The 23,182-nt window shown below is 33.5% G+C and overlaps 4 protein-coding genes across 4 annotated transcripts; 3 read left to right on the top strand and 1 right to left on the bottom strand.

Annotated features, from left to right (window-relative positions):
• The first annotated feature begins 2,621 nt into the window (after positions 1 to 2,621).
• Positions 2,622 to 3,243, top strand: LOC103840782 (60S ribosomal protein L27a-2). The gene has a single exon (XM_009117297.3). It carries the CDS (start codon positions 2,663 to 2,665, stop codon positions 3,101 to 3,103), a length of 441 nt encoding a protein of 146 aa, XP_009115545.2. The 5' UTR covers positions 2,622 to 2,662; the 3' UTR covers positions 3,104 to 3,243.
• A 248-nt stretch (positions 3,244 to 3,491) lies between these two features.
• Positions 3,492 to 9,637, top strand: LOC103840778 (putative FBD-associated F-box protein At1g05080). Its single transcript, XM_009117295.3, has 5 exons — positions 3,492 to 6,063; positions 6,155 to 6,225; positions 6,685 to 8,491; positions 8,567 to 8,704; positions 8,792 to 9,637. The coding sequence occupies exons 3-5, from the start codon at positions 7,589 to 7,591 to the stop codon at positions 9,116 to 9,118; spliced, it is 1,368 nt and encodes a 455-aa protein (XP_009115543.1). The 5' UTR covers positions 3,492 to 6,063; positions 6,155 to 6,225; positions 6,685 to 7,588; the 3' UTR covers positions 9,119 to 9,637.
• LOC103840779 (glutamate--glyoxylate aminotransferase 1) lies at positions 9,391 to 12,497 on the bottom strand. The gene is made up of 14 exons (XM_009117296.3): positions 12,229 to 12,497; positions 11,893 to 12,050; positions 11,704 to 11,769; positions 11,515 to 11,632; positions 11,346 to 11,427; positions 11,171 to 11,258; positions 10,913 to 11,071; positions 10,661 to 10,834; positions 10,436 to 10,567; positions 10,292 to 10,357; positions 10,142 to 10,206; positions 9,972 to 10,063; positions 9,731 to 9,887; positions 9,391 to 9,644 (listed from the first exon to the last, which is right to left on the bottom strand). Exons 2-14 carry the CDS (start codon positions 11,998 to 12,000, stop codon positions 9,515 to 9,517), a joined length of 1,437 nt encoding a protein of 478 aa, XP_009115544.1. The 5' UTR covers positions 12,001 to 12,050; positions 12,229 to 12,497; the 3' UTR covers positions 9,391 to 9,514.
• A 7,089-nt stretch (positions 12,498 to 19,586) lies between these two features.
• On the top strand, positions 19,587 to 22,044 carry LOC103840777. The gene is made up of 4 exons (XM_033278483.1): positions 19,587 to 20,355; positions 20,399 to 20,729; positions 20,811 to 21,227; positions 21,339 to 22,044. Exons 1-4 carry the CDS (start codon positions 19,587 to 19,589, stop codon positions 21,475 to 21,477), a joined length of 1,656 nt encoding a protein of 551 aa, XP_033134374.1. The 3' UTR covers positions 21,478 to 22,044.
• The last annotated feature ends 1,138 nt before the right edge of the window (positions 22,045 to 23,182 follow it).

Raw genomic sequence — 23,182 nt, 5'->3', positions numbered from 1 at the left:
AAATATGTCTACATATCAACAATGATGTGTACCTTAAAGTAGACTGACCGGAAGCAGAAAATGGATTAGAGAAGAAACTAATAGGTTAGTTAACAAACTAAGAGAGAGGTTACAGGAATATAAGTCAACTAGTTAGGTTATTAGTTAAACGAGAGAAGACATAGAGAGATGAAGTACCGTTCGTTCCCTGGAAAGATGAAACACAGTTTGTTCGCTCGCTAGAGTAGAAGCCGTGAGACTGACAGGAAGCAGAGATTTGGAAGTCGCCGGATCAGATCTGAAAAAGAAAAAGGTAAAGGTGGTTACTTTTAGCAACGGAGCGGACGAAGCCGAAGACAAGCCGAAGACATTTAACTTACCAGAGCGACGGAGTGGACAACGACTAGTTTAAGCGGCGGAAACGGTGTGGCTAGAGTTCGCCGGAAATCTCCCCGAAAATCGCATGAGAGAGAGAACGGCGGGGATTAGGGTTTTTTTTACCCCAAAAAGCTTAACAAATCGTATTTATATTCTGGGTAACTTTTCTGGTTAGGTTAAAAGAGCTTTGGTTTAAATTCGATTTGGTTAATATTATATTGGTTAAATCCGGTTAGGTTAAATTTGATGTGTGGACTTCTTTGTAAGTCTACAACGATTTTTTTCTTTCCCTTTATTATTTGCGAAAATTAAAAAGATAACTTACTAAATTTTTTATTTATTTTTAATATTTATTAATATATGATTTAACATTCTTATTCATAAATATGTAAATTTAATTTAAAATAAAAAGATTTTATGTGAACACCAATAAAATAGACTGAAAAGGACGTCTCCAGCTAAATAGACTTTTCTGTAGGTCTACGAAACCCTAAACCCCAAATATCAAACCCTAAATGTTTTGCTTGATAATCAAAAAGTCCCAATTATACAAAATATAAACTACTAAACATTAATATGCAGATTTAAGTTAATAAAACAAAAAAAAAAAATCTAAAATCTAACCCTATGAAATCAACCACTAAAAGACATAACATGTTATAACCTTTTGTTTGTAAACTATAAACATTGTCCAACACATGATAACCAAATTAGTATATATTCTTGAAAATTGTTCAATTATATGAGATTTTAATTTATTTAGTTCATATTATCCATTATATTGATGATTAGTTAAAAATATCACTATAATTATTTTTATACATTTTCAAAATTAAAATTTTAGATCAAATTGGAGTGTAGACTACAAACTAAGTCTATAAGGTAGACTTCTTAGAAAGTCTAAACATTTGTAGACTTCGTTTTTTACGTGTAGACTTCCAAAGGATAAAAACGTAAAATACATTTATGTTTTTTGTTTGGTCATAAGGGTTAAATAGTACTTTCACTACCCCTTTAGGTTGGTTTTGCATTTGACTGAAAGTGGGGTACACTTTTATATTTGACTTGAATATTTGGGTTGGTTTTAGCAAATCTCCCGTTAATGTACATATAAGTATTTTTTTGCTACGTGGAATTGTAAACTTTTATCTCCAAAGATTTCCCTTTGCTTTTTATCCTTTTACCCAATTCCAATAACTGATTTATTAAGTTATACCTTTCCTCTTTTTTTTTTTTTGAGCAACCGTTATACCTTTCCTCTTACCATATACATTATACTTGCTTGTATAAATCCATTTGCATCAAATAACATGTTTTATCTAATGTCAAATGTTCAACTCTCTATGGTTTTTGTTTAGTTCAAGGCGTCTTTTTCCAGTTTTCTGTAACAAATTCAAAACAAAAAGTTTAGCTTCAAATAAATGGTTTTGATTTAAAAAAATAAGAACATATTAAGCTTTTACAATAACTAGTACAAAACCAAAGACCTCAACTAAACGTTCACCATTTTTTATGAAGAGTATTAAAACTTTCACTTTCTTCTCAAAGCTTCATGCTTCGTAGGCCTTGCCTCATGTCTCCATCCTCTTGCTCAACCTGAAAGACATAAGGCCTGTTCTTTTCATTGCCGCTGCGACTAGCGGTCGCGGCAACAAAATCACACTTTGACGGAGTCAAGATGAACGCTCTTGAAAGTAAACTTAATTATCGCAGCTTGCCGCAACGATGGAAAAAGAGGATGATGCTGCCACTGATATTTTCAGCGTCGGATTTAGTTACTGCGTTTTGCCGCTGCGACTGAAAAAGGAAGTTTCGGTTATTTCACCAGCGCTATATTTCCGATGGTAAAGAGGTAATTTTCAGTTGCCGCTGCTAGTCGCGCGTTTGCGAAAAGAACAGGCCTATATTAAAAAGAAGATATAGAAAAGCCTAGACACACTAAGTATGGCAAATATAGTACACACAATTGCAGAGTTAAATTTTGTGTTGATGAAAACTGTGTGTTTAAAACGAAATTATGAATATGATGGTTACAATTTAAAAATCATAATGAACGCAAGAAAAAGATTAGATGGAATACATCATCATGATAGAGCAATACAAAAGCTATAAAAAGACTTTCGATACGATACCATTTTCGTTCATATGGTAACATTGGGCCTAAACAATCCATAAGGCCCAAGTCATTATCATGCACATTAAAAGGCCCAAACACACAAAACATTTCTCATTTATAAAACCCTAGCCGTTCAGTCCCTATAAAAACCAAACATCCGAGGAAGAACCTAGTAGCAGATCTAACGAAATGGCGACGGCGTTGAAGAAGAACAGGAAGAAGAGAGGCCACGTCAGCGCCGGTCACGGACGTATCGGGAAGCACCGCAAGCATCCAGGAGGTCGCGGTAACGCGGGAGGTATGCATCACCACCGTATCCTCTTCGACAAGTACCATCCAGGTTACTTCGGGAAGGTGGGGATGAGGTACTTCCACAAGCTCCGCAACAAGTTCTACTGCCCCATCGTCAACCTCGACAAGCTCTGGTCTCTCGTCCCCGAGGATGTCAAGGCCAAGTCCACCAAAGACAAGGTGCCGATGATCGATGTGACGCAGCACGGCTTCTTTAAGGTTCTTGGGAAAGGTCATTTGCCTGAGGGCAAGCCTTTCGTTGTCAAGGCTAAGCTTATCTCCAAGACTGCTGAGAAGAAGATCAAGGAGGCTGGTGGCGCCGTCGTCCTCACTGCTTAAGTTAGTTCGAGTTTCTCTTTTAATTATTGTCTTTTTGTATCGTTTTTTGTTGGACTCAAAGTTTGTTGCGTTTTGGAATGAGAGATCTTTTAATCAATATTAATGGATTTTATAATAGGTGTTGGAGTTTGAATGTGGTATTGATTTTGTCGAATGTTTGCTATAGATTGTTCATTGAGTTGTTGAGTTGATTGGGGAAGACTATGTGTTAGCTCATATGCAAGTTTTGGTCTTCATATAGTTTAAACATTTCAAGCCCTTGTTCTTTAGTGTTACAGTCATCATGTTTAGAAATGAAAAGGATTGTTTTTTTGAATTTTTTGAATGTTTGCTATTGATTTTCACTGGTTTCATGGATGTTCTTGGGGATCATTGCATTGTAAATTTCTGTGCTTTCCCGTTTCGTTTCCACGCTGAGTCTCGTTTCTCGTACAATCTTCTTTTGTTTTAGCCCCTTGGTTGCTGCCTTCTCGTTGTGAAATGAGTGTCATTACAGACTGTTTTAGCTCATTGTTTGCTATGCAAGTTAGGTGTGTTTCGTCTTCATATAGATCATTGCATGTGTAAACAAACATCAGTAGGTCTTGCTCCTTAATATCTCATTTTATGTTTAGAGATTTTTATATCAGTTTTTTTTTCCTAATGATGATGAGAAGCACTCTCTCTCTGTTAATAGCGAAACTACAATGCCTAGTTCAATGAACCTACTTTGATTGTTTTCACCACCTGCCTGAATTTTTCGACATTTATCTTTAAGTACACACAAAATCTCAGAACCAGTCCTGGTTGTGTAATGTACCTAACAGCAAGCCAAATGCCACCATGATTGGCCATCCCAGTATGTCAATGCTGTAATCAAATCGTTAGTTCTCTTATTACCTGAAATAAAAGCCCCATAGGGAGTACTAAGAACTCACCATATCTGAAGGAGCAACTACATAGACTTGAGGGTTCATTAGGTAGCAAGCAAACAGAAACCAATAACATAACTCACTGAAACCCTTCATGGCTTCATCGATGAGCCATTCTGAAAGGTGTGATATCTCACCAAACCATGACCGCAGAGGCAAGTTAGAGTTTTGCAAAGCCTCTGAGATTCTTGAATGCCTTTCATGAGAGCCCTGACCAAGCTCTGCCACAAGAAGCTCCACAGATATAAACTATCTGAGCTCCATCTATTAATCACCACGACATATTCAGCCCGACGGCTCCTCCAGCCATTCCCCAATCGAGTTTCAGCATCAGTAACCAACTCAATACAGCATGCTAAAACAGCACGGTCGCTGCTATAGCCGCCATTGCAACCACTTTGGTTTGTGCCTATAACAATAAACGCATGCCAATTAGTATAAGCTATAAGAAGACAGTCTTCGAGCTAAACAAAGTTGAATCTTCAAGTAACTATTGTTACCTCACCTGCAAGAACTTGGCGTTGGCGAAGTTGACGGCGTAAGCAAAGAGCTGAGGGATCATCCCAGAGGGAGAATCTTCCGGCGGCTTTAGAGACCTCAGCTGGGGACTGTCCGAGGAGACTCAAAAGTGGAGTGGCAGAAACGTATAAAAGGCAAATTAAGAAGAAAGGCAAAAGTGTTAAGATGATTCAAGAATTTTGAAGATATATATATTCCCATCATCTCTAGTTGCCTTGCTCCATATGCTTGCCCACATATCGTCGCCAGTGCACATCCCATCCCAAGCTTAATAAAAAATTTTACTTATTCAAGTGAGTTATATATACTCCTTTTAAGAAAATTAGCAATTTATATGATGCACATGTTAATTAATCGGAGGACATAGTTTTAATGTGAAATAATGGAAACTCTTTTTTTAACAATCTCACGGTGTTGTAAGTTAACTAAAGTCATATCCGACCTCTTAATTCCTTTGGTATATTGTGTTGTATTCAGTTTCCTGTTCTTTATTATATTTTCTATCCGTTTCATGTTTAATCTTCATACTAGATCCGCGCGACCGCGCAGATTTTATTTTTGTTTCAACACATTTCAAATTTGTCCAATTCTATTTTATATTTAAAAAACAATATAAGAACTGTATTTTGTATTAGTAGTTTTTCATCGGTGTATTAGAGATATAACCGTGCAGTAAAAACACTATTATAATATTGACTAATACGATTTGGATTGAAATAACAGTGTATTATAGATGTGCTGTACACAAATCTAATAGTAACCAATACAATTTGGATTAACATACATATCAGTGTATTATAAATATAGATGTAAGGTGAACATACTAATATAACATTAACCAATACGATATAGACTAAAATCCCTGAAGTCTTCATTATAATTCTAATAAAATAATTGTAATAATAAGATAGATAAACAAACAAACGCGTCAAAAAATAAATTAAAAATACTTAATAGATTAACCCCATGCGGATATATAAATGTTTGTATAAATGTTTAGATATAACATTTTTTATTTGGTAAAAATTTAAATGAAACTCTACTAATCCAAAAAAATTATAGTTTCAATTTGTTTTATTAATAGAATAGTATTTTCAATGTGTATGCAAGAAGTTCAATAAATAAAGAATAACAATGTTTGGTTAAAAAGTTAAGTGCAATTAAAAAATGTTTTTGTTTTATATTTATCGGCAATCTAACTATTATGATCCAGGAAGCAAAATTTTATTGTATATGCACATGTCAATATCAAATTAATAAGCCCATTAGTAACAATAGTAGTTGTACAGAAAAATGAAAAAAAAGAATAAAAATGGTTACCCATTATTTCTTTTTCTTTGTTTTATTTTCTTCTAAAGACTTAAAAATGTCTTTTTTTTCTAAACGTGTTTGTTCCTCTTGGAAGTCATCAATTCATGTTGAAAAAGTATCTGTAACCCGATCAAAATTTAGGAATTCAGAGAACCCCAAGATTTCTTTCTTCATTCTCGTTAAACAGAGCAAACCCATTAATAGATATACTCGTAAAAGGTTAGAATATATATATTCTTATTCTTTGTTTTTAATATTCAATTGATACTGATTATTTTGTTCTTATTCAGATTTATTTATTTCTTGATAGATTTATCGATTCCTATATAAGATCGGCTATCAATATGCTCGATTGAGACATGCCAGCTTCTTACATTCTCTGTATGTTTTCTTGGTCGATGTCTTTCTTTCGACATTGTGCTTTTTGGGAGCTTTTTATGAATGTCGAATGATGAATGATATCGATAAGTATTTATGGACACATTATAGTGGGAGGAAATGGGTATTCCCTAACCTATTAAGTTAGGTATAATAATTACAAAATCTTCGGATTTTATTGACACCGAGATTTTAGATCTAGTATAATAAACTTGGAGAATGAGGTTTTCCATATTCATAATTTTTCAAATCTGGCAATTTGAGTGGAAATATTTGATTGTAACTGAGGTTTTAGCCATAGTAGACTCAACTTGGAGAAGAGGTTTTTCCATAATCAATTTTTTTAAAGTAAAAGTTGATGTTTCTGTTATTGAAAGAAGAATATACATTCATGTATATTCTTGTTAACTCGGAGAAGAGGTTTTTCCATATCGGTTTGGTTAATTTAATCAATTGGTTTAGGAGATAACCAGACCAAGACGTTCGGAATTGTATAATGACTGGCTAAAGACTCGTTAATGACTTGCGGTCGACTCGACTCGTTAATGACTCGTGGTCGACTCAACTCGCTCATGACTCGCTGGCTCGACTCGCTAATGACTGACTCTTGATGCAGTGACTTGTTTTCACAGAATTATTGTAACATGTGTAAAATTAATTTTATTCTTATCTATCTTATAGCAGGTGCGTAAGCATGCCGATCAAAATATTTGATTGGAGATATTTGTTGTATTCATTTGACTATAATAAAAAGAGGGTTTGTTATATTTGTACTATGATATGATATTAATATGATAATGTGAGTATACTATAACAATATAATAGATGTTTTGTTTAATAGATGTATAATAATAGAAGTATAATCTAAAACATATAATAAGATAGATCTTACGGTGAAGTAAAGTGAAAGGTGGTTGATATTGAACTGTTTAAGGAAATATAAGGTTATGGTATGAGTAATAAAAAAATAATAATAATAATAATGTGATGTCCAATTTAAAAATCCACCTAGAAGAAGTTGTAATGTTTTTATTTTAATAAGATAGATAATATATTTATACTACGTAAAGAAACATAACTCTTCAAATTATCAACGAGCTGATGAAATAGGAAAAATATAAATTTCATGTTTTCTGTTGTGATTTCCTAAGCTAATAAGGAGAAGAATGGATTGACATAAACCGTCTGGTACTAGGAAAAAAAAACTGATATAAATAAATTGCTAGCGATTGGCTTTTTGCAATCTGGGATAAACAAAGCGACACAGAAAAGCAATATCAATACAAAAGAGCTAAGAGTTTTTTGGTTAAAACATCGATCGATCTCTATTATTAGCTAGGTTTGCTCGTGAGAAAAGATCTCAAACATGCCTAACAAAGCTGCAACTTGTCAAGAAATTAAAGAAAAAGTTTGTGAAGACAGGATTAGTGCTTTACCTGATGCTTTACTTGTGCAAATATTGTTGCTCCTTCCGATTAAAGAAGCAGTAGCCACATCGATTCTATCAAAACCATGGCGTTGTATCTGGACGTTGATGCCTAAACTCGTTTGCAAAGATACCAAGCATACAAACAGTAAAAGCGTTTGGTGGTTTTTGGAACAGTCATTGCATCTTCACAAGGCACGTATACTAGAACACCTAGAAGTTAAACTCGGTTCAAGATGTCCTGGTGACGTAGATGTCGGAAAACTGATTTTAAACGCGGTTGAACGCTACGTTCGATTGCTAGACTTCAATCTAAAGTGGCCAGCAAAGCCTGTAAGCTTGCCTAAGACACTTTATACTTGTAAAACGCTCAAGAAATTGATTCTCTCAAACAAGATTCTCATAGAGCTTCCTTTCGAAGCTTTCCTCCCCTCGCTTACTAAACTGGAGCTTATCAATGTGGTGTATAAAGACGAGGGTTCACTCATTAGGCTTTTATCAAGTTGTCCTGTTCTGAAAACTTTGATTGTGGTCCGAGAGAAGAATGACAACGTGATTAAGTTCACTGTGAAAGTGCCTTCTTTAAATAGTTTAGTTTATGTTAATGATAATGATGACGATGGAGTATGTGGTTGTGGTTATGGTAGGGGCTCTTTGATTATAGATTCCCCACAGTTGAAGTATCTTTGCGTCAATGACTTTTCTGAAGATGGTTGCTCGATAGAGAGTATGAGTCCTAACCTTACCATGGCCAGAGTAGACGTTGGTTCTCCCCCTAATGAAAATTTCTTGACATATCTTTCTTCTGTCAAGTTTCTCCATATGACTTGGATCGATGAAACGGTAAGTTACCCTCTCTCAGTTTTGTGATCACATTGAATCATCTACTTATGTTTGGTTCTTTGAAATTGTTTTCAGGAAGTTTTCTGTAGCTGCGTCAACTACTCTCAGCTAATAGAGTGTATACTACGTCCATGTCGCGCAGAGTATTGGGTAGAATCAGTGAAGCTGTTGCTTGACAACTCTCCTAATCTTAAAGTTCTTATGATCGACACTGTAAGTATACCTTCTTCACTCAGGTTTTGATTTTTATTATGTGTTTATTAAATTTATATATAGTACTTTTTTGTTGTTGTTTCTCAGAAGGACATAGGTGAATCCGCTGATGTCCCTCGTTGGAGCGATGTTCCAGCGTGTTTGTCGTCTCAGCTCGAGATTTTGGAATGGAAAAAATATGGAGGGACGAGAGACGAGAAGCAGCTATTGGAGTATATCCTTGCAAGCTCCAAGTGTTTGAAGAGAGCAGGAATCTCCATGAGGTATAGCAAGGACTGCAATGATAAAATGAAAAAGAAGTTGAGGAAAGAGTTAAAGGCCATGCCTAGGGCTTCAGTATCTTCTGAGCTTTTGTTTCCTGCTAAAATTAAATGGAGATCATCAGTGGCACAACATTGTCTTTTTGATTTGTAATAGTTTTACATTCGATTACATTGGTTGTCTAGACTAGACAAGTGTTTGTGACTTTAATTTTGGTTCGTTATCTTTCTTTCTTTTTTTTTTTTAATTGATTTTTGCAGTGACATTTAGTCTGGTTTTCAACAAAAGTCTTTCACTTCTTCAGTTCAGCTCAAGAAAATATTCCATATTCTTATCTTCAATTTAACTGCATAATCTCAAATATGTATACCTTACCACAAAAAGAAAAGGTACGATTTTATATCAATTTGCAATTTTTTTTAGTAGAGGCAGAAAGAGAGTTTATATTAGATAGAGAAGAGAGTGTACTACAGAGATTTTAGCTTTTTAAAGAGTGTAGCAGAAACACAATAGTTGTTCCCTCATTATATAACAAGAAGAAAGAAGTAATCACATTCTGGAATAACCAAAGCTATTCTCATACTGAGTCATGAACTCGTCGTTGAACTTCTTGAAACTGTCCATGATCTCTGGCATCTCTTCTTCCGCAGGCAAGATTGTTGTCCTCAGATGGAACACACTGTGAAAAGAATAAGAACCGAGTTATAAAACATAAGAAGATATCTCATCACAATCGAAGAGAAACGAAAACCAAAATTATGTTACCCTTCTTTCTGTCCAAATCCAGAGCCAGGCACTGTGGAGATTCCTGTGGCTTCTAAGAGCTTTAGACAGTAGAAAACATCTGGCACTTTTCCTGCTTGTTTAGCAGCTTGAAGAGCTCCAGGTGGTAACTTTATTTGAGGAAACGAATACATTGCACCTAACATATATATATATACACACACATGAATCAACAACAAGTAATGTCTTAATGTCTTAATGTATATGGTTCTTTGGTTATTACCTTCTGTGAAATTGCAGACGACGTTTTTGCAGCTGTTGAATCCATCAGTCATGATCTTTGCTCTTCTTCTCAAAGATTCAAGAATCCCCTTGCTACAAAATGGGTGATATTATAATGATTCAATCCAGGGATGATGCTTAAGTGGCTTTTATGTGTATATATATATATACCTCTCACGGGCGAACTGGTCATATGAAATGTCTCCAGGCTTTGGAGGACTAACCATCAAACCCATCTGCACCATTCATACCACTCTCAGAACAATTCAAATGATTTCTACAAATACAAATCCACATTAGTTTTAAGTCTTTTTGACTTACAAAGATCTGAGCAGAAACATTCGGGCTCAGGGCGATTGATGCAACCTTGTATATCTCTTCAACAACCTTCATAATCAAGAATCATGTTATGGTTTTGACACATAACATAATTAGCTTTAAAGAAGAGAGGTTTAAAGACAAAACCCTGGGAGGGAAGTTGGTCATCTCAAAGTATCCACCTCGCTGTCCACATTCTCCCCAATAACCTTTAGAAACAGTGTGGAAAGATACAAGCTGGACTTCCTTGCTGAACGGCGAACCCATATCCATCAAAACCTTTTTTTTTTGTTTTTGTTAATAAGAATCTTCAATGTTAAATGAATGATCACAAGTTTCACTGAAACATGAAAAGCAAAGATAGAAGCTGACCTTCTTGGAGCTGATAAAGGGACGCTCATCCTGGTATATGTTCTGCTGATAAACCTCATCTCCCAGAAGAACCAACTTCTCGCTGTGACAGAACCGTAATATCTCTCTTAAGTTAGCTTCGCTTAGACACTGACCAGTTGGGTTCCCAGGGTTAATGATCACCATCGCCCTTACCTGTATCCCCACCATTCAAGACAAATCAGTACCTGCATTGATAATTGCAAGAGAAGAAGAAAAAGAGAGAGTGCTCACTGATATGCCTTGAGAACGAGCCTGAGCAACGGACTGTCTAAGGTTATTAACATCAAGCCCCCAGTTTTCAGACTCATCGAGATAGTAAGGGACAAGAGAACCGCCTAAGAGTGATATGGTAGCTGAGTAGAGTGGATACTGTGGAACCGGAACTAGAATCTGCAAAAAAAAAAACAGATAAATGAAAGAAGTGTCATGAGTTAAAAATATCATAACAGATAACTATAAGACTTTCTAGGAAGAAGAGAGAGCATTTACCCCGTCTCTCTCACCGCGTATAACACAGTTCAAGATCTGCATCACACCTTTGCTAGCTCCATCAGTGAGAAATATGAGCTCTGGATCACTGTGTTATGAAAAAATAAAGAAGCAGAAGGCCTGAGCTGGCTTTGCTTATATATCATTGTGAGGAAGATAAAATGAAAACAATCACCTTGGATAGCCATCACGTCTTTGAATGAACTCTGCAACCTCTTTCCTAACACCTGGAAGGCCTCTTGAGTCACTGTAAGCACCTGTCAAACACACACACACACAAAGGGAAATAATTTTTCTAATAAAAACAGCTAATTAATGAGTTTGCTGAGCATAATAATAAATACCTAAACCGCCTGAGGTCAAGGAAAGATAATGCTTAGCTCTTGCAATAGCATCAGCTGGGAATATCATTCCAACGTTCGGGTCATCTAGTAGAAACGGTGCTTGACAGAGCGCAACCACCTGCATCAATTGGTTCTTGTTTTAATATCTAAGCTTAAGGATAGATTGAAGTATACTATAAATATACATACCTGGCGAGGAAAAGTGAGTGGCTTCTGTCCTAAAGCATGAGGGTTCCCAACGTTTGTGAAAATGATCTGTTGTTATGTAATATTCAACACAAGTTAACAAAACAAAAAAAAAAACTGAAACACTGTCATGTCCTAAACCAAATAAGAACATGATATCAACCATTTTTTAAAGAGTGTTAAAGTGTGTACCTTTTTGCCTTCTTTCTGAAGCTCAGAAGCACGGAGATAGAGTTCACCTCTTACAGCATACTGACACTTCTTCACGTTTTCGTTCAGAGACTCGTACTCTAAAGCCATTTTTTTCTTCTTCTTCACGCTTTAAAAGCAATCGCAACCTCACTTTCAACCTTTACGAAAAAAAAAAAAAAGAGTTTTGTGTAAGCCACCAAGAACAGCAATAGAGTAGAGCAGAAAGGAAAGGAGAAGCCTTTTCAAAAATTAAAATAGAAATTGATCAAAGGAGAGAGTTCATGATCAAAACGATTGAAAGAGAAAGAAAAAAAGGCAAATCGATCAAACACATACCTTCGAACTCAAATCTTGTGACTCTGAAGAGTCTCTCACGTTCCGCAAGAACACGAGTAGAGGGATTGTATTGAACTCTAAAGTGTGCGACTTTAAAAAAAAAAAAAAAACTTAATAAAAAAAATATTTGTGAAGCAGATTACAATTGTGTGTTTGAAATAGATTTGGATCCGATCATGTGGCTTCTTAACGAAGGAAGCAGCAGAGCCACTTAAATGGACGAACGCGATTTTTCAGACAAAAACTCTTCTTCAACAATATCCAATAATCATTTTTTATGCTCCCTTCTGTGAGAGAATAAATGTGGCGGAGATTCATGTATCAACTTCTTCTTCAGATTAAATATACTTTCGGTTCCACCACCAATAGGGTGCAGCCACGTCTACACTGACTTAAGGCTCTCAAAAGGCTTCAACTAAAAAATTGAGTTGATTCAACACTTCAATTATAAAATTACTAGTATTATCTCCTGTGCTATACACGGATATTATTATTTTTAAATAAATATATTTTTATGATATTGTTTTACTATAGAAACTAGGTGTCTTGTCCGCATATGCAGGCTTAATCGTTTTACAAATATTTATTGGTTTATTTTTTATTAATTCAAAAACCAGCATAATAACTTATTATTTATGTTTTCAAATAAATTAAATCAAACATATATATATATATATATGACAAAAATCTAATTAAATATATATGTTTAATTAAAATTTATTAAAGATACCATTGACTTTAACCACTGAATTTATTATAATTGTTTTATAGTTTATTTTTAAATTTTATATTTGAAAATATGTTTTAAGATAACAACACAATATATAAGAATTATCTTATTTTTTAAAAAGTTAATATTATTAATAAAAATTCACTTTTGATTATAATTAATTATATATAAAATTCATTAAGGGTATTATAGATATTAATCGCTCTAACTTTTAACGTGAGAGCTCGATTCCAAAAATTTACTTCGTAAATAATAGTATAGATAATGTTATTTTGAAGGTTTTATATTTAATCCTTCTTCCAAAACCAGGAAAAAAGTCATTACATATGAAAAATAAGATTGAAGGAAAGCATATCTATTGCATAATTACAGTTAAAATACTAACTTTAATTTTGTACATAACTGACATTAGCATATATTGTAGTATTTCCCTTCCTTTATGTTTTTTTGTTATTTTCTTCGTAATAATAATAAAATTTCGGGATAATACTTGCTTGGAGTTGTTTTGCTTCTATCTACAAATAAAAATAGAAACTAATTAGAAGTATAAATTAATATTTTGATCTGAAATTAAACAAAAATAATATCAGAATATTTTTATAAATTATAAACACACTAAAAGTGGATAAAAAAAATAAACACACAAAAAAGTAAGGAAATCTTACTATCAAGTCAGATCTTGATCTTTTTGTTTTCTCTAGCCCCTGAATTTCTTACTTGATTGTTCAACTTATACTCCATTTGTGCCTTCTATCTCCACGTTTTCCCCTTTTTCTTTTCTTCTTCTTGTGGTGGCTTGCATTCTAGGGGCTTTGTATGTGTGTTTTAAGTTCCTCCGTAAATTAGCCCTTTTAACTTTCATTATTCTTTTTTTTAATGAATTAACCTTCATTATTCACTATTAACCGCTGGAAATGTACAGATTTATGAGAATATTGATTAGAAATGCCGGAGAATTTAAAATTTTTCTCTGATGGGATTTTTTCTGGGCTATTTCTATTAACTTAATTAATAAAACTATAAATATGTTGTTAACAAACTTGCCAGAAATACTTTTTCCTTTTGTGCTAAATTTTGATAATTGCAAAATTAATTTTATTTTGTAATTGCATATATATATATATATATGCAATTGATTGGGTTTGTCTTATATACGTCCAAACGGCCTATTTTAAAAAATAAATATAAAAATATTAGCTTACATGTTCGGTTGTGCCGATCTCAGGGACTCCTCCAAGAAATGGAAAGCAAACTACTGTGAGAAGCGACACACTCTTAAAAGAGAGAAAAACGCCACACGAAAAGAAATATTTTCAGTTATTTTTTTGGTAGGAATATAGGAGAATGACTCCCAAAAATATTTTCAGTTATACCGTTAGCGTTTGCAGTCACTAAAAAATATTCAAAAAACTTACTTTAAGTACAAGAGAGCGGGTGAAAACTTTGCTATCGGCAGTATTGTAGACTTTTCTATTGGCGGTAAAGTTCTCTAAGCTGCTCACTTCTCTCAAGGCCCAACTGGTCAGCTTTGACTTTCGATGCTTGAACTATCTTCCTCTTTTTATATGTCTCCATTGTAGTATCCATCTCCCCATTCCAACGGTATTTTTAGTCCCACATAAAAATAAATAAAGAAAAATTTACACTTACAGACACATTTTCACTTTTCATTTACACATAAAGATACTTCCTGCATAACACACACTTTTTCTAGATGATTTGTCATTTCTACCCTCAACTAAGCTACCAAAACACATTTCTATTTTCCTAACTAAACACAAACTGTTCTGTTACCAAACAAAAAAAAGTAAAAATATACAAAAAGGTTTATTCTCTCTCCTCTTTCAATTTACTATTGACTTTCAAAATCACTTTCCCAATTTTATGAACTATAATCGTGACAATTTCCTTTCTTCCTCTCCTTCCTCTCCATGCGCTCTATTGACGTCATTGGTAGCGGAGGCGTCGCCGTCCGGCTCTGTTCTCTCGAATCCTATCTTCATCAACAAGCGCTTCTTACCTCTCGTTCCATCTCTCAGCCATGGAGTCGCCAAATCTCGTTCGTCGAATCAAAAGTGACGTCTCCAAAGTCACTGAACTCACCTCCATCAAACCCTCTGCACTCCTCCGTGGATACTGAAGCCAGTTCCGATAAGTGTTTGTCATCGAAATCGGTGGCCAAATCCCCTCCTCACACTACACCTTCAGCTACAAAGGTTTTGGGTTCTTTGGCTTTCCATTTTTACGTATCAGTCGCTGAAGCATTCACTTTGAACATCTTCCCCAGATTCTTCTTCTTTTTTCATCCATAAAATCCAAAGCACAATGGGCTTGTGATTCTGTTTTGTGATTCTGTTTGCTTTAAAAAACACCAGATTCTTCTTTTTTTTTTTCACACAATGAGTTTGTGGATATGCTCTGTGATGTTTCTATTAGAGATTTTACGGATGATGTAAGCTCTTGTTTGTTGACTATTATAAATCCTTCATGATTTTAAAGTGTTTACATAAGAGCCTCGTAATACAATCGGCCCTTCTCTGTTTACTGAACATGCTATTTTTGTTTGGTTGATTGGATTTAGGATGTGTTTTCATTCATGAAAACAGAGGAGAAGAGACAAAAGTTCACAAACTCTAGAATTTTTTGTAAGTAAATCCGGAGAGATGTTGCATCCACATATTAAAACAGATACTGTGTTGCTTTGTTCTAAGGACACAACAACTCTGCAGCTGTCCGTTCATACTTTTTGTATCAATGTCTACAAATTTAGTCATACTGACTAAGAAAAGAAAAACCATTAAAAGTTTTGTTGGACAAAGTTATAACCTCCAACCTCTTAAAACAAGATTCGTCCACAATTTATTTTTTTGCTAAACTTTCTCAACTACGAACACAAACAATTTTTGTGTTTGAGTTTTTCAAAGTTTTTCACATTTTTTATCCATCTATGTCCACATCTTTTTTGTTTATATATTTTTTCTACATGTTTAGATTTTTCTCATCCACATTTTTTATGTCCATGCATTTATTTATATAAATTCTAAAATATATAACAAATATATATGAAAATGGATTTTAAAATATAGAGAAAAATAAAATATAATTTATTGTAACAATTATATTTGTTTTGTGTATCGTAAAATCTGAGAAAAATCAAATCAAAAATAGATAAGGAAATGAATAATAGTAAGAATATAAAGCAATGGTCATAAATTGACACTTTATCCTGTACACCAACCTTAATAACTTCAGACGCCTAACTAGATAGAAAACTCCAGATGTCTAACTAAACAAAATAAAACAATTACACTCATTTGTTTTCTGTCGCTGAGCAAAAGGTATTCATGTCAAAAAGATATCTAGGAAACCGTGAATGTATGCCTCCAGCACATTGTGTCTTATAGTGTCAAAAAAGACAAAAATGTATTTTAAAGAGAAATCAACTCGCTGACCGTGGGCACATTACTTATAGCTTCATCCAATTGTGTTCTCTCTTTTTATCTAAAAAATTAGATTTTGACCCGTCCTCAGAGGGCAAGTATATTTTTGTTTTACATATTTTTTTTTAGAAATTTGATTTTTCATCCGTGTCTTTCTTTGTAACCATATATGTGTTTTTCTATTTAAGTATATTTGTATTTTTTTTGTAATCATATTTGTGTAAAATATTTTATTAATTATTACTAGAATTTTGATAATTGTATTGAATTAGTGATACTGCGTAACTATACAATTGTGTCATAGTGATTATACACATAAATTTTGTACTTTAACGGTATTTTTTTTGACATCAAACATCTAGAGACTCATACTGACTCTGTAAACCAAATCGGTAACTCTACATCTATGTGAACAATGAAAGACAGTTGTTTCCTAGCATTGCGTGCTAAGCTATCCGTCTTTTGATTCTCCGTCCGAGGTACATGAATGATCTCTGAGTTTAAGAAGCTTCTTTTCAAAAGCATGATGTCTTCCAGGTAACTGTCAAACGATGACCATTCTTTTGGTTCCAAAACCATCTTTACCAATTGAGAACAATCCGTCGCAAAGATGACCTGAAATTGCCTTAAATTCCTCTTACATTCCACTGCCCAGATTAACGCTTCCACTTCCGAATAAAGAAGTGAAAGGCTTGCCCTTACATTCCTTGCCCCTAACAATCCATCAAAACCTGCTACTTTAATAGTAAATAGATATGTTTTTTGAATAACAAAATATATTTACAATTTTTTTATTAATCAAATAGTATCTAAATAGATAAATTGTATGTTTTTCATTAAATTTTCCTAATTTTATTTCATATATAACCATAATAATGTTATTATTATACATAATAGTACACATAATATTACAGCAAACAAAAAATATTAGACATTATAATATGTCTTAACAAAAAATATTACACATTATAATTTAAAATGGATATTGTAAATCAAGACCCATGGCCCAATATTTTTTCATCTCCCGACAAAACACTCAAGACGACCGTCTAGGGTTTTATAATGATGGGCTTTCAAATTAGCCCAATATAGTTATCGCCCATAGATCTGAACCGGTTCAAACCTTATTTCTGGTTTATTGTAGATATAAAATCGAACCGGGATGAGGATAGAGAAGCGACGACGGAATCAATGGCTACTGTAACTGCTTCACTTCGTCTTCAACCTATATCCTCCCTCTCCTCATCTTCCTTTACTCCTCCAAGCTCTAGACCTCTCTATCTCAAGTTTCAGACTTCTCACCGCGAAAATCTAATACCTCTCTTCCCTTGGAGTAATCTCTCAGAATCAAGACTTGCTCTGCCGGTGGACAACCTCCCCCACATCCTCTCCGCCGTGAACTTCCTAAAATCTGAAGGAATATCCGACGAAGATTTCCCTCCCCTCGTCTACCTCTGCACACAGCTCTTCTCTCCGACTTTCTCCATCTCCGAAACCGATCAATCCCGTCTTTGATTTTCTCACCGGCGAGTTCGAAGTTGTTATCCCGCAATTTTTCTCATATGTTTGTGTTTGATTAAATTTTGATGCAGTTCCCGATTATTATGCGATTGAAGTGGTGTTACATAATATATATTTTGATGCAATTAGTATTTTTATTTAAGTATGTATTATTGAAATAATAACGGTTAGACCTATTTTTACCAATCGATCACATTGCTTTTTTTAATAGAATAGATTAGGCAGTTTTTAGGATATAGTGGGATCATGGACACATTATAAGGAATACTAGAGTTTGACCAGTGCGGTCGTACGGGTGTTCATGTAACGATTGTATATCATATATTTTGTTACCGTTACTGTTTGGTGTTATGTATATATTTATTAAATGTGTGTTGAAGCAGTTACGTAACTATACAAAAAAATTGGATGTATATATATATATATATATATATATGTATATTAATATACTATGTTGGATCAAATTTATATTGACATTTTTTTCATATTTAATTGTATAATTGAAAGGTATTATTAGTATATTATGCGTTTGGATCAAACTGAAAATGAGTTACAACTATTATAAAAACCCAATTGGACGAGATATAAATTGACCCGCCTATTTTAACTAAATAATGAAAATAAAGTTAATTTTATATTCAAAATATGAAGTTGATATTGGTGGAATATTCTTTTTTTATTAAAAATAATTGATGATAATATTCCGAAAAGTTTATAATAAGGAAAGTTAAAGCATAAGTGAATCACGGTTAATATATATGCAAAATATTTTATTGGTAAGTTATAGTAATAAACATTAATTTTGTTTATATATGATAATGTATACGTATTATAAGACCAAAAGCGTGGAAGCTAACTTTTAAATTGTTTTCATAGTTTAGGTTGTTTCAATAGTTTATTAATATTTGTTTCAATAGTTTGTTAATATAAGTATATTTTAAAGTTGGCTTTGATGTACGTAGCATGGAATCGTTGGTGGTCATGCGTATCGTGCTTCCGAAGCGGAACCGGAAACGGAATCGCTTGGAATCGCTCGGAATCGTCATGGAATCACGTTTCGGATAGTGAGACGTTTGGAACCGTAATGGAAGCATGCGATTCAGGATTAGAAGCGTCGATGGATAGTTGACGGAAGCGTCGATGACTATATGTTCAAAAAACTGAAAAATTATTTTGGGCTTTTAAATTTTGATTTGTTTTGTGATCCAATTAGCCCATTATAATAAAAAAAAACCTAGTTACCAAATAATCTAAAAAGATTAAAACTCTTGAAATTCAGTTACCGTAAGAAGCAGTTCTGATATTTCTTCAAGTTCAACCTTTTCCAGATTCTGAGAGAAGAGAAGCAAAGGTATGTAACTCATATATATATAAATAATCAGTTATTGTGCTTTGTTTGATGTGTTGTCACTTGTTTGTCTTTTATGCATGTGGTTTGCATATTCTATTGTTTGATCGTGAGTGTATTAAAGTCATGGCTGCACTTTTCTGGTTTTCAATTTCAGTGCAAGGAATACTTAAATATAGTATTATTATAAGTTGCTTTGTGTACGTAGCTTTGTGTGATATTGTTGTAGTCTTTTGCAATTTTATGTTTCATATTTGTATTATGTTTGGTAAATTAAGATATTACATATTAGTATTCATATAACTTTTTCACAGGACTAATGTCTCAAGATCCTCTAAACATTGATGAGTCCTCGAACGTGGATGACAAGGCACTTTTGTGGATCTATGTGAACAAAATTGAGAAGTTAGCTGGAGGAGGATCATGGAGGTTTGAATGCAAGTCCTGCAGTAATTCATATGTTGGATCTCATAGTAGAGTTATGACTCATCTGCTGCCAGAGGGAAAAGGAATTAAAGGATGCTTGAAAGTCACTCCTCAACAAAGAGTTAACCTGAAAAAGCTAGTTGATAATTGCAAAGAGAGGTTAAAGCGTGCAGCTCCCAAAGCAGTTCCACTTCCTTCGTCATCAAGGAACATGTCTAGTTCTTCTCTTGATTATGATATGAGCTACAAAGTTCCAAATGCAACTGAGTCTGATCCAAAGAAGAGAAAGGGTATGGGTCCTTTGGAAAAAGCATTTCAGAATGAAGCTAGGGAGCAATGTGATGGGGAGGTATCTAGGATGTTCTACACAGGTGGTCTGTCTTTTAACCTTGCAAGAAATCCTCACTACCGCAATTCATATGTGCGTGCTTCCCAAATTCCAGGATATGTTCCACCCGGGTATAATGCATTGAGAACTACACTTCTTCAAAAGGAAAGAAAGAACATTGAGATGCATTTGCAACCTTTGAAGAACACATGGAAACAAAAAGGAGTGAGTATATGTAGTGATGGTTGGTCAGATCCACAACGAAGACCAATATTTAACTTGATTGCTGCAAATGAGAGTGGTCCAATGATGTTAAGGGCGATCAATACTCATGGTGAGACAAAAACCGGTGAGATGATTGCAGAGCTGATCATAAGGCATAAAGGAGGCTGGACATGAAAATGTGGTTCAGGTTGTCACTGACAATGCTTCAAATTGTGTAAAAGCTGGTGCGCTTATTTCAGCCAAGTTTCCTACTATTTTCTGGACACCATGTGTGGTTCATACCTTGAACCTTGCTCTGAAGAATATATGTTCACCATTACTGAGCACAAGAAATAATGAAGCGGTGTATGATGCTTGTTACTGGATAAAGTCTGTCAGTGAAGATGTGAATTGGATCAAGAATTATATTATGAATCACGGGATGAGGCTTGTAATGTTCACTGAGTATTGTGATCTTAAGCTCCTCACAATTGCTTCTACAAGGTTAGTTTTCTATATTTTTAATTGAGAGCTTACTTATATTCTTAATTTTTAATTTAATAATCGTTAGTTTTATTTTTACAGGTTTGCTTCCACGGTTGTAATGTTAAAGAGATTCAAAAAAATAAAGACCGGGTTACAACAAATGGTGATCAGTCCTAAATGGGATGATTATAAAGAAGACGGTGCAGAGAGAGCATCTGCAGTGAAGAAAAAGATATTAGATGAGTTGTTTTGGGAGGAGCTTGAATATGCTTTATCTTTCACTTTGCCCATCTATAGCGTGATTAGAGCTGCTGATACTGATAAACCTTCTCTTCATCTGGTTTATGAATGGTGGGAAAGTATGATTCAGAATGTCAAGAGAGCTATCTTCAAAAAAGAAAGGAAACAACTTAATGAAGATTCCGTCTTTTGGACTGCGGTGCACTCGATTTTGACTTCTCGTTGGAGTAAGAGTAATACTCCTCTTCATTGTATGGCACATTCTCTAAACCCCAAGTAAGTTTATAAATCTGTTTTTATTCTGTTTTTTCTTATCAACTTATAAAATGGTAAAGTTGGTTTTTGATCAGTAAGATTTTAATTGTTATATATTTTTGTTGGATGCAGGTACTATAGTTCAGAGTGGCTTGCAGAAGAAGACAGTAAAAAAGCTCCACATCAAGATTTGGAGGTTACTAGAGAAAGAAAAAATTGCATAATGAAGTATTTTCCAAATCAAGATGAAAGGAGAGAGGTTAACGTTTAATATTGGAGGACTTTGGCAGTGTTGATGTGATTCATGATAGGTTTATCTTAGAACCTTTGAGATGGTGGGTAGTTCATGGATCTTCGGCACCAAAACTTCAAATTTTAGCATTCAAGTTACTTGGACAACCATCTTCATCCTCATGCTGCAAAAGGAATTGGAGTACATACAAGTTCATTCATTCTGCTATAAGAAACAAGATTGTTCCCCAAAGAGCTGAAGATTTAGTATTTGTGCATACTAACCTCCGTCTTCTATCAAGAAGGAGCTCTGCTTATAAAGAAGGCCCTAGCTGTATGTGGGATGTAGGAGGTGATCAATTTGATTCGCTGGATGAGATTAATTTGGGAAGACTTGAGTTTGAAGATCTTTCTCTTGATGAACCAGAATTGGAAGCTGTTTTGTTTGGTGGAGATAGAGAAAATGAGAACAATGATGAGTTCGATATTTGACTTGAAGCTTGATTTTTTTTTTAATGTTATGTTGAGTTTTTTTTTGTTAACTTTTATGTTGAACTTTAGTATTTAAATTATGTGTTGGATTTTTATTATAAATTTTTTTATTTAATTAAGTGCTTCAATATATATATATATATATATATATATATATATATATATATATATATATATATATATATATATGTATAAACGCTTCCAACACGTACCCGCTTCCTAAATATTTTAAATTTTTTGATTCTACGCTTCCTTACGCTTCCGCTTCCGCGTCCCCGCTTCCGATTCCATGCAGCACTAACTCAAATTTATTTAAGGAAACAACATTAATCTAACCGAAAAAGACAAGCATTAAAATAAAAAAAATTTAATTTAATTTTCAGTGGCATGAAAATGTAATTAAATTTAAAAACTAAGAGGTATTTTTAATGGGTATTTCTCTTTTAATAATATAGATTATGAATTTTTATTTTATATTGAAAAGTAGAAAACACGAAACAGTTTATTGCATTTGGACATTTTTTGCAGTTTTATTTTTACTTTAATTTGTATAGCATATTCCATATGCCAAAATCTGATTGGTAAAATGACGTGTGCTTTAGTATATAAAGGATTGCTAGGTTAAGACCCGCGCAATTGCGCAGAATGAATGTTATATATAAAAGTAATTTTTATCTATTATTATTTATTTGTATTCAGTTACATATTATATATATAATTAAATTAGACTAAACACATAAATCAAAACAATACATCATCTTTATTTGTGATACTTTTTAGTAAATAAATCAAAACAATCATTTTATTTATTTTATATGGTATATAACTAAATTTCAATGATATGTACATATATATATATATAAAATATATCTTAATATAAATATTTATTATTGAGAATTCATACTTATGTGATAAACACAAAACTTCTAATGTGTGATTTTTTGAATGCAAATTTCAAAATTTAAATATTAAGGTTTTAATACTTTTTCAATACAAATTTGAAAATTATCATATTTAAGTATTTTTCTATGTTATATAGTTTAATTTTAAACTATACTAATATATAATATGAATGTCTAGTAAAAGAGATTTCATATTCATACGATTTATGATCATTTGTATCTTGTTATTGCCAAAAAAGTTAAACCATTGAACACAAAATTTTAATGTGAGACATTTAACGTTTTTAGTAATTTATAGTTGTTTTAAAAATTCAGAATATAACATATAATAATTTTTATTTATTTATTATA

The sequence above is a fragment of the Brassica rapa genome, chromosome A09, assembly GCF_000309985.2.
Source record: "Brassica rapa cultivar Chiifu-401-42 chromosome A09, CAAS_Brap_v3.01, whole genome shotgun sequence".
Lineage (NCBI taxonomy): Eukaryota > Viridiplantae > Streptophyta > Magnoliopsida > Brassicales > Brassicaceae > Brassica > Brassica rapa.
This window is presented reverse-complemented; position numbering and strand designations above follow the sequence as displayed.

Bases quoted from the DNA above. Each gene is read 5' to 3' on its own strand.
- LOC103840782 (XM_009117297.3), top strand. From the start codon at position 2,663: ATGGCGACGGCGTTGAAGAAGAACAGGAAGAAGAGAGGCCACGTCAGC.
- LOC103840778 (XM_009117295.3), top strand. From the start codon at position 7,589: ATGCCTAACAAAGCTGCAACTTGTCAAGAAATTAAAGAAAAAGTTTGT. The intron at 8,492-8,566 runs GTAAGTTACCCT...AATTGTTTTCAG, and splicing joins TGACTTGGATCGATGAAACG to GAAGTTTTCTGTAGCTGCGT. The intron at 8,705-8,791 runs GTAAGTATACCT...GTTGTTTCTCAG, and splicing joins AAGTTCTTATGATCGACACT to AAGGACATAGGTGAATCCGC.
- LOC103840779 (XM_009117296.3), bottom strand. From the start codon at position 12,000: ATGGCTTTAGAGTACGAGTCTCTGAACGAAAACGTGAAGAAGTGTCAG. The intron at 11,770-11,892 runs GTACACACTTTA...ACATAACAACAG, and splicing joins TTCAGAAAGAAGGCAAAAAG to ATCATTTTCACAAACGTTGG. The intron at 10,064-10,141 runs GTATATATATAT...CCCATTTTGTAG, and splicing joins GACCAGTTCGCCCGTGAGAG to CAAGGGGATTCTTGAATCTT.
- LOC103840777 (XM_033278483.1), top strand. From the start codon at position 19,587: ATGTCTCAAGATCCTCTAAACATTGATGAGTCCTCGAACGTGGATGAC. The intron at 20,356-20,398 runs GTGAGACAAAAA...GCTGATCATAAG, and splicing joins AAGGGCGATCAATACTCATG to GCATAAAGGAGGCTGGACAT. The intron at 20,730-20,810 runs GTTAGTTTTCTA...TTATTTTTACAG, and splicing joins CTCACAATTGCTTCTACAAG to GTTTGCTTCCACGGTTGTAA.